The sequence below is a fragment of the Mesoplodon bidens genome (assembly GCF_964165515.1).
Source record: "Mesoplodon bidens genome assembly, chromosome: 17".
Classification (NCBI taxonomy): Eukaryota; Metazoa; Chordata; class Mammalia; order Artiodactyla; family Ziphiidae; genus Mesoplodon; species Mesoplodon bidens.
The window spans coordinates 46,971,860-46,985,229 of record NC_138174.1 but is presented as its reverse complement, the minus strand read 5'-3'; the positions used below and the strand labels follow the sequence as shown (position 1 = coordinate 46,985,229).

At 40.4% G+C, this 13,370-nt stretch overlaps 1 protein-coding gene across 2 annotated transcripts in view; it reads left to right on the top strand.

The window, feature by feature from the left end:
• Nucleotides 1-13,370, top strand: part of KLF12 (KLF transcription factor 12) — a 452,957-nt gene that overhangs the window by 324,674 nt on the left and 114,913 nt on the right. For both annotated transcript variants that reach the window (XM_081214998.1, XM_081214999.1), the window contains exon 5: nucleotides 4,567-4,702. In XM_081214998.1, coding sequence (XP_081071124.1) covers nucleotides 4,567-4,702 — 136 coding nt within the window. The remainder of the gene's footprint in view (nucleotides 1-4,566; nucleotides 4,703-13,370) is intronic.

Sequence of the window (13,370 nt, the reverse complement as noted above, 5' to 3'; positions counted from 1 at the left end):
AAGCTCAGGTTCTTGGTGTCTCATCACAGAAAGAATTCAGCGAGAGACAAAGTGATGGGTAAGGAGTGGATTTATTTAGAGAGAAACACACTCCACAGACAGTGTGGGCCATCTCAGAAGGTGAGAAAGGCACCAGAGTATGGGGTTGTCAGTTTTTATAGAAGAGGGTAATTTCATAGGCTAATGAGTGTGAGGAGTATTCCAGCTGTTTTGTGAAGGGGCGGGGATTTCCAGGAATTGGGACACCGCCCACTTTTTGATCCTTGTGATCGGTCTTGGAACTGTCGTGGTGCCTGTGGGTGTGTCACTTAGCTTGCTGATGCGTTACAGTGAGTGTATACTGAGGCTCAAGGTCTAGTGGACGTTGGCTTGTCCACCATCTTGGACCCATTTTGTTCTAATCAGTTTATGTCATGTCCTCGGGGTGTGTCATTCTTTCAAAGGCTGTGCCCTGCCCCCTTCCCTTCTATTTCAGTACATTGATTTTGTATTGCTGTGTAACAAATCACTCCCAAATTTAGTAGATTAAAACAGCCACTATTGGGCTTCCCTGGTGGCGCAGTGGTTGAGAGTCCTCCTGCCGACGCAGGAGACACGGGTTCATGCCCCGGTTCTTGAAGATCCCACATGCCGCGGAGCGGCTGGGCCCGTGAGCCATGGCCACTGACCCTGTGCGTCCGGAACCTGTGCTCCACAGCGGGAGAGGCCACAGCAGTGAGAGACCCGCATACCGCAAAAAAAAAAAAAAAGTATTTTATTTGCTCACAGTTCTGTGAGTCAAACATTTGGAATGGTTTAGCCGGGCTGTTCTCACGCTAGTCACTCCTATGATCATGGTCATCTAGTGTCTGGAATGTGTCCACTCAGTCTAAAGTGACGTCAAGTCATCGAGCCAAGGCCAGAGTCACTGTGGGAAGGAGCCCTACGAGAGCATGGCTACAGGGAGACAAGACTCATTGGGATGATCTTTACAGTTCATTGACAATAGGTGGGTGTTTGAAAGGGTAGATAGGTTCAGCTTCAGGTTTTGGGGGTTCCGCAGTTATCTTCCCAAGGTTGTGTGACATGTGAAGGTCACACTGTGTTCCCCAGTACCTCCACCTCGGGGATGACACTTCCACCAGCAATGAGCTGGAGTACCCACTAGTGTCTGATCCCTTTTTCATTTAAGAGGAATAAAATCTCAAATGTCAATTCTTTTCAGATGCTTATAGTTCTCCGGCTGCTCTCTTAGTTCGGGAAATAGGTACGTTTTTGTTTCTGGTGCCCAGGTAACTTTTCCATTTTCTCTGCATGGGCACCCCAAAGAATTGGTGTTCCCTAAATGAGCTGAGAAACTCAAAGACTAATGGAGGTTAACTAGGAGAAATGTCCCTACCCCACATTTAATAAAAATAGAGTGTAATTATGCGAGTATGTAGATAAGCTGACCTAATCAGCAATGCACTTTTTTTTTTTTTTTTTTTTTCGCGGTACGCGGGCCTCTCACTGTTGTGGCCTCTCCCGTTGCGGAGCACAGGCTCCGGACGCGCAGGCTCAGTGGCCATGGCTCACGGGCCCAGCCGCTCCGCGGCATGTGGGATCTTCCCGGACCGGGGCACGAACCCGTGTCCCCTGCATCGGCAGGCGGACTCTCAACCACTGCGCCACCAGGGAAGCCCAGCAATGCACATTTTAAGAAGCTTTTCTAATTACTTCCTCGACTTGGCTGAAGGTACCGGTAAAAAGAGTTTCCCAGCATGATGGCAGCAGATGCATTTCATAATATTTATTGAAACTATTGGAAAGAAATCCTCAATTATAATGTTCCTGAAAAGTACATCAAAAAAGACATCATATTTAACATATTTTAAACTCTCATTAAGATAGAAACATAACATAATTTAGATGATCAACTCTCACACCAGTTATTTGGAATCTCTCATACAGCGAGACTAACTTTCACAGCCAAATTGCTTATTGGTTAACTGCCTGTGTCTTCCTTGAGTTGTATTACTTACCTGTGAGAGCTCTAGTTGTCTTGCTCAAAATGGGACCAAAATATTCTCTTTTCTCTGGCTATTTGTTAATTTGATATCTTGGCAAAGGAGTCTTCGTGCATGGTGTTTCAGGAACTTTAAATGTTAAATTGTTGATGTTTACAGGTGTACGTAACACCACACAGTATGAGATTTGGAAGCCTAGATAGGTCTATTACTCATTTTCTTGGTTGAATTTGAGCAGTTGTGAACGATTGGTAAATGAATCTTTTTACAGTGAGATGGGCCCAGAGGAAACTTATCTATGAATTCCTGGTTGAAATGCCTGTATCATCTCTGTGTCTTGGGCTCCTTGTGTGCTGGTTGTTCATCTTTACCTTCCGTTCTGTGAGCTGCTCAGTATCTTTCCAGTACACTCATTTAGTATAAGTTAGCCAGAGCCAGTTTCTGTTGCCTGTAGCCAAAATAAATCTTAAATGATCTGATGCCTTCAGTGCCTTTGGAATGACTGAATACTTAAGTAGCTCTCTGTTATTGCATAAGTGTGGAGCTGGTTACTTTCCTCTACAAAGAGTTTCTCCAACATCCCTCTCCTAAGAAATCGCTAGAGATCAGATGGAAAAGAAACTCTTTGTCCCACCATGTGGTAAAAAGACAACATTCAATGACTCTTAATGTGCATCACTGCATAATTCATTCCTGGCGTTGGAGTGAGTGAGCGCTGTACTGGTGGAAGTTACGAATGCTGAGTCACATGACAGTGAATTGTTTTATTTGAGGATAGAACCAGAAAAGATGGATAATCGAATGTGTGATTTAACTTCATTGCTAGTGACTTTGAAACTGGAACATAGTTGTGCAATTGAAAGTCATCAGATGTAACACCATTATGTCCAAACTCTTAAATCTCTAGGTCAAAGTTCCTCAGCCTGGTGCTATTGACGTTTTAGACTGGCTCATTCTTTGTCATGGGGCACCGACTGTCCTGTGTTTTGTAGGATGTCTAGCAGCATCCTTGGCTTCTGCCTTCTGGGTGCCAGGAGCAACCCCCTTCCTTCAAGTTAGGACAAATCAGTGTGTCTCTAGACATTGCCAGATGTCTTTTGCAGGGGGCACATTTGTCATCAGCAAAGGACCCCTGCTTTAGATTAGTTTCATTATTTTCTCTTTAATTTAGCCAACATTTACCAAACACTTCCACGATTCAAAGTACATGTTTGTGTTTATACTTACAGGCAGAATGTATGTCAAGTACACTCACACCCTAGGTTCAACAGATATTCGCTCCTTCCTAACTAGGTTTAGTTAGAAATATATCAAAACTCTCTAGGTATAGTTTTTCTATTCATATGGTAAGTATTAGGTAGAATCATGAGAAATTGTCTTTTGTGGTTTAAAAAATGGGAAAATATCAGCATTTTCCTGTGGCTCTACCTAATGTATGATGCACAGTAACAACAAGAAAAAAAAATTATTTGAGAAAAAAAAATGAGACTGTAAATGTACCCAAATGTCATTGTAACCACGATTTTAAGTGCATTTTGCTTTTCTTTACAGCTAGTGGTGGTTTCAGAAATCTTTTGTAGGCAGCTTGGAAGAGCAGGCTGAGGGAGCTGGCTGAGGGTTGAAGTCATATATTTTAGCAATGCAATTATGTAGCTAGCGCAGTACTTTTAAATTAGAAGGTGTGGTTCTTCTGTGCCTGAGGTGAGAGGGCTGATGGAAATCCTAGGCGGTGGTGGCTAAAGCTGTTCATAAAGAGAAGGAGGTGGGAATGAAATCTATTTTTTAAAATATACATTAATATATTAAATGTTGATGGTGATCCTCTCATTTAAAAGGATGTGATGGTCCCAATCAACAGGAGTCAGAACATCAGGCTATTTCCTGCTTTGGCAAGTTTGCAGTGGGAGGAGGGATCTTATCTAGAAATGCATTTTTGGAAAATGAGATCAGCATAGAGATGAAGGGCACTTTCTAGCACATGTAAACACAGTTAAAATGCTACTACTTCAGTCATTTTCCTGCCCTCAGATCTCCACTTAGAGCAACAGTGAACTGTGGACAAGGATTCACTGTAGTATGAAGAATACCTAAACCTTTCTGTTAGTCTTGTAAACCTTGTTGTTCTTTAAGCTTCTGAGGGGAGCTATAAGCAAATAAAACCTCCTCTCCCTCCTGCTCTCCACCTTCCAGGGAAAGTGCTAATGTGCAATGAAATGGCCAGAACTCTGATAGCAGAAGCAAGAAGAAGCCAGAGGGTAGAACAGTAACTCATGAGCTACCTAATCAGCTTCTGACCACTCAGAAGTTGGTAATATTGTGGATTTTACAGTTTCTATTCCATAATCATCCCCTGAAACGACCGAGAGCTGATGGAGGGTTTATAAATCAGATGAACAAGGGAAAAGAGTCAGTGCGTGCTCAGTCCATAAAATACGTCGCTTTCACTAATTCCTGGGATTTCTGGAGAATTCCATGTGTGTGACATACACAGAAGAGACATTCCATGCTTGATGTTGGTCCAGGACAAGGTTAACTTTCTGCACACTAATTTTAATTCATTATATATGCCTTTTCTTCCCAGCACAAATGGACCCCCGAGGCCTATCTCCCAGACAAAGTAAAAGTGACAGTGATGATGATGACCTGCCAAATGTGACCTTAGATAGCGTTAATGAAACTGGATCTACGGCCCTTTCCATAGCCAGAGCAGTACAAGAGTAAGTATCACATTCTCAGGATGAAATAAGAATTGCCAAGGTGTTCAATGGATAATGGAAACAGCAGCATCTCCTGTTCCCCAGACCTGTCATTCTAGCTCTGAACGGGCACACGTGTCAGCATCTTTCCATTCAGCCTTGTGTTCTTTGGGAGGAGATTAGGGGAAACATGGAGTGTTTGACGTAGTTGAAAATTTGTATTTTGCATAGAAATGAGACTTCTTTTTTAATACTTCCCGCCCCTTCTCCTTAACTCTGAAAAAAAAAGATTATTCTTTTCGAGTGTCACTATCTAATTATCATCATTGTTTTCATTATTCATATAGAACAGTCAAGAGAAGTAAAATATGACAGGCAGTATTATCTTGTGTTGATAGGGAAGTACAGAACAGCTTTTTTGAAATTTAAAATTTGGAAGATACTGTGTTACCTCTTTGAAAAATTCAAATCATATGTAATTTTTATTTTTTATTTTTTATTATTTATTTTTTTGTTTGTTTTTTTGCGGTATGCGGTCCTCTCACTGTTGTGGCCTCTCCCGTTGCGGAGCACAGGCTCCGGACGCGCAGGCTCAGCGGCCATGGCTCACGGGCCCAGCCACTCCGCGGCATGTGGGATCTTCCCGGACCGGGGCACGAACCTGCGTCCCCTGCACCGGCAGGCAGACTCTCAACCACTGCGCCACCAGGGAAGCCCCATATGTAATTTTTAAAGGGATCGTTTCTCACTCCCTTAACTGTAACACAGGGTTAGAGTTTAGCCCTTTTTCATTGAAAATAGCTGCTTTTTCATCATTGTCAATTCTGTGTCTAGAATTGCACCTGTGACTAGTCCATGTGTATTTTTTCTCTAGCATAATTTTTAATAACATAATTTTAGAGAAGAGGAAGATTTAAATTAAGCCACTGTTACTGCCAACACAAAAGTTAATTAACACTTTACTTAAAATGATCTTAGTTACCTCCCATATATTAATTCTTTTTTCCCAGGTATTGACTAATTATCTACTCTGTTTCATGAATTAGGCCTTGAAATTAAAAAAAAAATTAGTAGGGCATTTTAGAATTTAAAGCCTATGTGTGTGTATATGTGAGGGTGTATAAAATGAATAATACACCTCTATGCTAAATAGGTACTAGGTATATTATATATTAGAGGAAACAGGATATGGCAAATCTAATGAAACTGCAGTCAGAAAGATTTGGATTCAAGTTCACATTCAGTCACTTAATAGCCATGTGACATCTGGCAAGTTAACTAACCACTCTGAGATGTTTCTTCCTCTGTAGTAAGAAAGAATACGTACCTTACAGGACCATTGTGAGGGTGTGATATAGTTACAAGGCATGAAAATTGAATTGCAAAGTTTTGACAGATGAGAGCCTCAAGGGTGAAATGAACATTATTATTAATGGTAGTAGTAACAATAATGGTAATAGTGTGGAGTATAAGTACATGACAACTAGGAAATATAAATATTGCCAGTGTCGTGCTGATTTTACACATGAAGATACTGAGGAGGAGAGAAGTTCAGTGTCTTCTCCAGAGTCATATAATAAGTGGTGACGAGACAAAGTTTAGGACTTCTAACTCCCCAAACGTATCTTTTTCTCAAGAGTGCCTGTAATGTCTGTTACCAGTCATATTCTTCCACTTGAACATGTATAAAAACACTTTTTTCTCTCATTTGTTCCAGTAACTGGTTGTAGGAACTTAGTTTCTCCAAAGCGTTGGATCAGAAGGGGGGCTGAAATCATATTTAAATGCTAGCATGCCCAGTCACTTCGTCACCAGTTCAGTGATCAGCACAGTGATTGTGGTTTTGTGGGAGCTAAATCTTAAGGTCAAGGATTCCATGTTCTCACCTGCAAAATTAGACTAAATGATGACAAAGTTCAATTCTGAGATAAATCATAAGTTTCATAGACATTTTAATCACACTGTTTTCCTGCACCATATAATATATACATAATTTGTGTGTATGTATTATAGATATGTGGGTTTCTGTAAGTTTGGCCCTGTGATTACGAAAATCTAAGTTATGCTTACTCCATTTCGGGCTTATAGAGCAAATCATGGTATTAACATCTTAAACATAAACATTTTTTGTGCTTTTAATATTATGTGCTGAGAATATGATAGTATGTTTTAATATGAAACTTTTAATAGCAGCCTTAGGAACTGGAGCTTCATTTTCAACATAACCTCTCCGATTTGCTTTGTGAAAACATTTGTAAGCCCCACAATATTTTGTTCTGACTGTGCATACCCCTGCTTTTATTACTATTACAAAAGTTGCATGTGTATCTAGGCAAGTGCCAGATTCATTATTCATGTAAGTGTTTTCATTAAACGATTAGTAAAGAATACTGAGCTGTCACTTGGGAAGCCCTAGAATGCCAGGACCCATCAATAGTTAATTAACCATCATTCAAGAAGGAGTATGTGTGTGTAAACGCTGAGAAGCGCTAAGATACTGTTAGATGAAGCGAAAAGAATGTTCTTCAGAGACCTCTTAAATATAGGTGTATTTCAAAACGGAAAACAATATGTTGAGGAAAATTTTATTCTGGGACAAATAAGTATATAGTCCTTGTTAGAGAATTTTTTTTTTAAATCTGTACTTAGGTTTACCCAAAGTTAACTTTCGGTGGGTATGTCTTCCTGCTGTTAATTTCTCTGATTCTTAATGCACGTCTCACTATTTCACTATTAATTTCCCTTTCCTCATTTTTCTGTTTGCCTTTGGATCTTGATGGCTTCTATTAACTCAAAAGCTGTCCAACAAACAAAAATATTCCAGTATACTATGATCAATAAAATAATGCTTCAAATCGTAGGAGGATTGAATATCATCTTGGCGTGTACGAGACAAGAGGATTTCAAAAGACCTCCGTGCATCTGTTTCTGGCACTTGCAGAACCTCGAGTTAGGTGAGAAGGATGTCTGCAGGTAGAGAGGTGGTAACATCAAGGGTTTGTGTGCAATAGAGGGAGCACATTTCAGAAGCCCTGGGCAACCAAAACACGTCTCTCCAATTAAAGCCATGGTTTAGGAGGGGTTTGAAGTCATGCCTCTTATCTCATTGGCTACCACTGCAGTGTCAAGGAAGAAAGCAGGAAGATGAGAAAGGAAGATATGAGGAAAGACTGACACTAGAGAGGGACGAAACTGCCTTGTCCTAGGCCAGCCCTTCAGACAAGATAGTAACCCACAAGGTGACTCTCTCCAACTGAATCTCTTCTTTGTCTCCTTTCCCATTCGGGTTCATAGCCTTGCCTCATGCAGTCATCACCATAGTTTGAATTTTTAATTTGGTGGCTTACTTTGCTGACATTATTATATTTACATAGCATAAACCTTAATATGCTAATAAATGCTGTTTTTAAATATTTGGTATTATGCATTTTACTGGTTTTTAAAATGAACGTTTATTAAATCTTCAGTTCAAGAAATTTTCCTTTGATTTGAAATGCAGAAGTTGTTAGCCAAAATTGCACCTCTCCCCACCCCAATATATAATATTTAGATATTCTTGTCTTTGAATAAAAAGGAACAATTCTTGGTGGCTAGAGCTGCAACCTAAGTTCACTTCCATTTAAATAGATTTTTATAGCAAGGCTCCTGAACTGTGCTTGAACCAATCGTTGCAACTAGTTTCATTGATTCACTTGCTTCTCGTTTATCAGCTCAGCCTCAGTGAATTCAGATAACTGGGAAGAACTGGCCATAGCGAGGCCTACAGACAGGCTCTACCCTTCTTGTATTTCAACTGTAGAGATACTGTCCGAGCCAGAGACAATGTATTCAAGTAATTCTGACAAAGCCAACTTCCAGCAATTCATAGAACATCTGTTTTGCTTAGGTCTGTGTTGTTTTTTTTTTTCCCCCTCTGATGCTATAATAGGATCATTACCCTTAACTACTTTACAAACATAATTATGAAATAAGTGTTTGGAAAAAGAGAGGTACAGGCACGCGATTAGAGCAAATTATTATAATTAACTTTACCCCTAGGCAAAACAATGATATTTTTGAAATAGGTAAAATCTGGCTCTCTTACCCAGAGCCTCTAACTTTTGTACCCCTTTTTCTTCTTTTTCCTCTAACTCCAAACCTTCCTACTCCTCATTTGTTGACGCTGGTAGAATAATCAACTTCCTTCAAAGTACAGTGTAAATGAATAAGAATATCTGAAAGAGGGCCCTCCTCAGAGGAATTCGTGTTTAACCAGGAACAAGCCTTAAACTCAAAGACTTAAACTCAAAGAATAAAGGTCTAGACATGCTACTTTCAGTAAGAGTGAAGTGGGAAAGGGTGAAGTAGAGGGTGGGGGAAGCCGAGGAAGATTTTAAGGAGATGGACCAGCTTTCCTCGGTGTCCGTTTTCGCAGAATTGGTAAATGCACGTGATTGTTTAACTCACACCGTATCTGAGTTCTCCACCCTCTCTGATCTTGATTGTAACTGTCAGAGTGGAAAAGAAGCAACATACATTAGTAGCATGAGTAGCCTTTTGCTTTGGTTAGCATCCCTAAAATTTGAACCTGTTAAAAGGATATTCTTTTTAAATAGTTCCTTGTCAATCACATTTAAGCGAATTAAAACACTGCCTTCCTCCCCCTGTTTTTATTATATTGCCTGTGTCAAGGGCCCTTCTTCTTAAAGGAAAACACTTTGTGAATTCTGGAAATGAAGAGTCCCATCTTTGTTTGCACTTAGATGCTCTTTGAAAGAACAGATATGGTAACAAGTTGGATATCCTGTTCCTTCAGATTCTGCTGCTGGCTCAAACATCATGGGTTTTTTTGTTTGTTTGTTTGTTTGTTTTTACGTGGGCCTCTCACCGCCGCGGCCCCTCCCACCCCGGAGCACAGGCTCCGGACGCGCAGGCCCAGCGGCCACGGCTCACGGGCCCAGCCGCTCCGCGGCACGTGGGATCCTCCTGGACCGGGGCATGAACGCGCGCCCCCCGCATCAGCAGGCAGACTCCCAACCACTGCGCCACCAGGGAAGCCTAAACATCATGGTTTTTAATTTAGAAGGTTGCATCTGATGATCAGAGAGGGGTCAGAAATCTTGGAGGTTTTCGGTTTGGGTTTTTTTGTGTGTGTTTTTCATTTTCCTTATTTTAAAATTCTTGATCCTTATTTCTGAATCTCCTCATGTATAACTTTGTTAATGTCTTTTAAATTACAGTAGAGAACAGTCCTAGAGATAAGGAAGAAAGGGAAAACAAAACTGTTACTGACTGACTTCTTTCAGGCAGGTTCTGTGAGAATTTACATAGTTTTCATTTAATTTGCCTTATGCTCCTGTTTTTATGCACAAATAAACGGAAGCCCAGAGAGGTTTACTCTATCCCCAGAGGTCCTATAGCTGATAATTTGCAGAGCTCATATTGAAATCAAAGTTTGTCTGAGTATAAACCCATATTCCTTTATGAAGGCGGCTCTTGTTTTTATGTTGTGGCTTTAATACCTCTAAACCATAACTTTCTAAAATTAGCAAAGCTTTTTGAGACCTGAATCCCAATAAGAATATAAGTTTTATGAGATAATTTCAGATTTTTTTTCGTCTTTAAACTTGCTGTCACTTTAAATATAATCTGACTTAGGGAGAGATAATTCTATCAGATGCCTTCTCAGAAATGGTTCTTAAAAAGGTGTTCCACTTCTGTAAATCACACACAGCGTTATATTGATATGTGAAGAAATAAAGTACAGATACATTAGAGCGTTCTTTCTATAAACTTCACTGTTGCTATTATTTTAAGAAATTATTGTTTCAGTATATACATATGTGCTGACATTCCCAAAATGAGCATCCTTTTTAGAATTGCTTTCTGTCAATCTATAAAAGGAAATGTTTGTCCAAGGGTTGAAATGGTACTGTGTCATCTAATTTTGCAGCCCTTGACTGAAAGATTTGAGGGTATTTGGATCATGCCTCTTCCCTTGTCTGCTGATTAGAACAAACCCAGCTGAGCTGATTGTGCCCAGAGAAGAAGCCAGAGAGCTCAGTATGTCAGACAATTTCAGGGTTTATTTTCTTTTAAATCTTTCCCAGTTTCTTGTCTCATTATAAAAGAAGCTATACTTTTTTTTTTAAATAAGCCTGATGTGTTTGGGACGCCTTCAAATCCCCACTTCATGCCTTAACAAAGAAATAGCTTTGATTCAGTTCTGTAGGTGGAAGTCTAGCTCTCTAATAGACTAATAATAGACATCATGGCTGATGGGTAAATCCGAGAGGTGTTTGCTGTCTTGCCAAGGAGATAAACACTTTTACGTTGCTCTTCTTCTAAAACAGGTCAGAAAAAGCTCCTGATTTGATGTGAACGAACATAGGTAAAGTCTAAAGTGTATACTTAGCCTGCATCAACCCAACATTCTAGCAATACTAAAAGAAAAATATATAATGATCACTGAGTAACTCAGTCCCTGGGTATTTAATAGCAAGATGAAGACTGTACACCCATACACAGTCATTTTTATTGTTTTGATGGGATCGTGTTGGACCCACTTTCGTTTAAAGAAAGTCTGATCAGTTTTTGATAATAATTTGATATTTGAACTGTTTTGTGAATTAGCAAATTAAGTCATGTCTGTATTTGGTAGATAATTAATTCGTTTACTCAGCCCTGTGTTACATGCTGGGGATACAGGATGAATGATTCATAGAACCTTACCACAGGGAGCTCGGAATCAACATATATGAGGCGAATCAAAGCCCAATGGGATAAAAGCGTGAAAGGCTGCAGTGAGGAAAGGGGGGAAGGTCACGTAGCTCAGTCTGGAGTAGAGGAAAGCGTTGACACGCGGTAGGAAGGTGTGAGTTCATAGTAACTGGCGCGGAAGTGAGTGTGGCGGAGAGCTGGGAGATGCAGCTGCTTGGGGAGGTGGGTAGGGACCTGATCAGGAAGGATGAATTTATTCTGTAGACAGTGGGGAGACATCAATAGGTTTTAAATGGCAGTGGCGTCATCAGCTTTGTGTTTTACAGATTTCAGTCTCAAGGAAGCTGGGTATGGTGGTGCGGGTTGAACACTGTACATCCCAAAGGGTGCCATTTATATGACTAGTGCTGCCTAGCTGTCCACAGCTTCCACAGTTAGACACAGGAGCATGTGGTATATATATATATATATATATATATATATATATATATATATATATAAATCTTTATATATATGCATATATGTATATGTACACATACATATGCATATACATATATGTATAGACACCCCTGTGTCCATACATGTCAGACTCCAATATATTGAGCTGTTCAGAGGGTAGATAACGTGTTCTAGTCTTCCATGTATCTCCAGGGTTGCTAGCACAGAGCCTGGCCAGGTACTTTTTTAAACACTAGAACAGCATTGAATAAAATAGACAAAATCACTGATTTCATGGTGCTTATATTCCAGTGGAGGAGGTGGGAGGGAAACAGACAGTAAGCACATGGTACCTCTGAAGAAGGTAAGTGCTCTGGAGGTGAGGGAGACAGGGTGTGGGTGCTGAGTGAGCTGCGATGGTAGACAGCATTTACTCTTTCACGTAAGGCATTTAAAGAACTCTGATAAGATTGTATGTTAGGAGAGACCTAAAGAGGCATGAGGTCAAGTCCCCAGGAACCGCGCTCCAGGCAGAGGGAATAACAAGTGCAGAGACCTTAAGGCAGGAATATTCTGGAATGAATAAACAAACTCACTGACCAATAGAGAACATTAATTTTACAGAAGAAACTGAGCTCTGTTGATGCCAAGTAATGATTCTCCCATTACATCCCTAGGGAGAGGGATTCAGGACTGAATCTCTTTATCCACTCATACTTTTCCCTCTATGCTGTGATACAAGTTCTTTTCTTTTTTCTAAGGGAATCTGCAGTTATTTAACCCATACAAGAATCAATAAACAAAAACAAAAAATAAATGCAAAACAAAATTTTTCTTTCAAGGGGCGTCCCTGGTGGCGCAGTGGTTGAGAGTCCGCCTGCCGATGCAGGGGATGCGTCTTCGTGCCCCGGTCCGGGAAGATCCCACATGCCGCGGAGCGGCTGGGCCCGTAAGCCATGGCCGCTGAGCCTGTGCATACGGAGCCTGTGCTCCGCAACGGGAGAGGCCACAACAGTGAGAGGCCTGCGTACAGTAATAAAAAACAAAAAAAAAACAAAAACAAATTTTTCTTTCAAAATTTCTTTCAAAGAAGTACTTACTTCTTTTGGGCCTGGGTTCTTGAAATCTAATTTTGTATCCCCTGATGAGTCAAAAATATTTATTATCCTAGGAAGTTTTTTTTTCGTATATTGTTACTATATCTTCTAGGATACAGAAACATTCGTACTTCTTCCCTAAAAATGATGCAGCTGTCGTTCCAAGTGAGAGCTTACCCTCAGAATTTTTTATGCCTGAATCTTTTTGATCATTAAAAAGTAAAATAAAATGCATCAGAATTCCCTGGCGGTCCAGTGGTTAGGACTCTGCGCTTTCACTGTTGAGAGCCCGGGTTCAATCCCTGGTCAGGGAACTAAGATCCCACAAGCCACGTGGCACAGCCAAAGAGAGAGAGAGAGAGAGAGAGAAGAAAAAGAATACAAGTAATACAATTTGTTCTAGAAATGCCAGAAAATACAAAAACAAACAAACAAAACAAGCAAAAAAGAGCAAA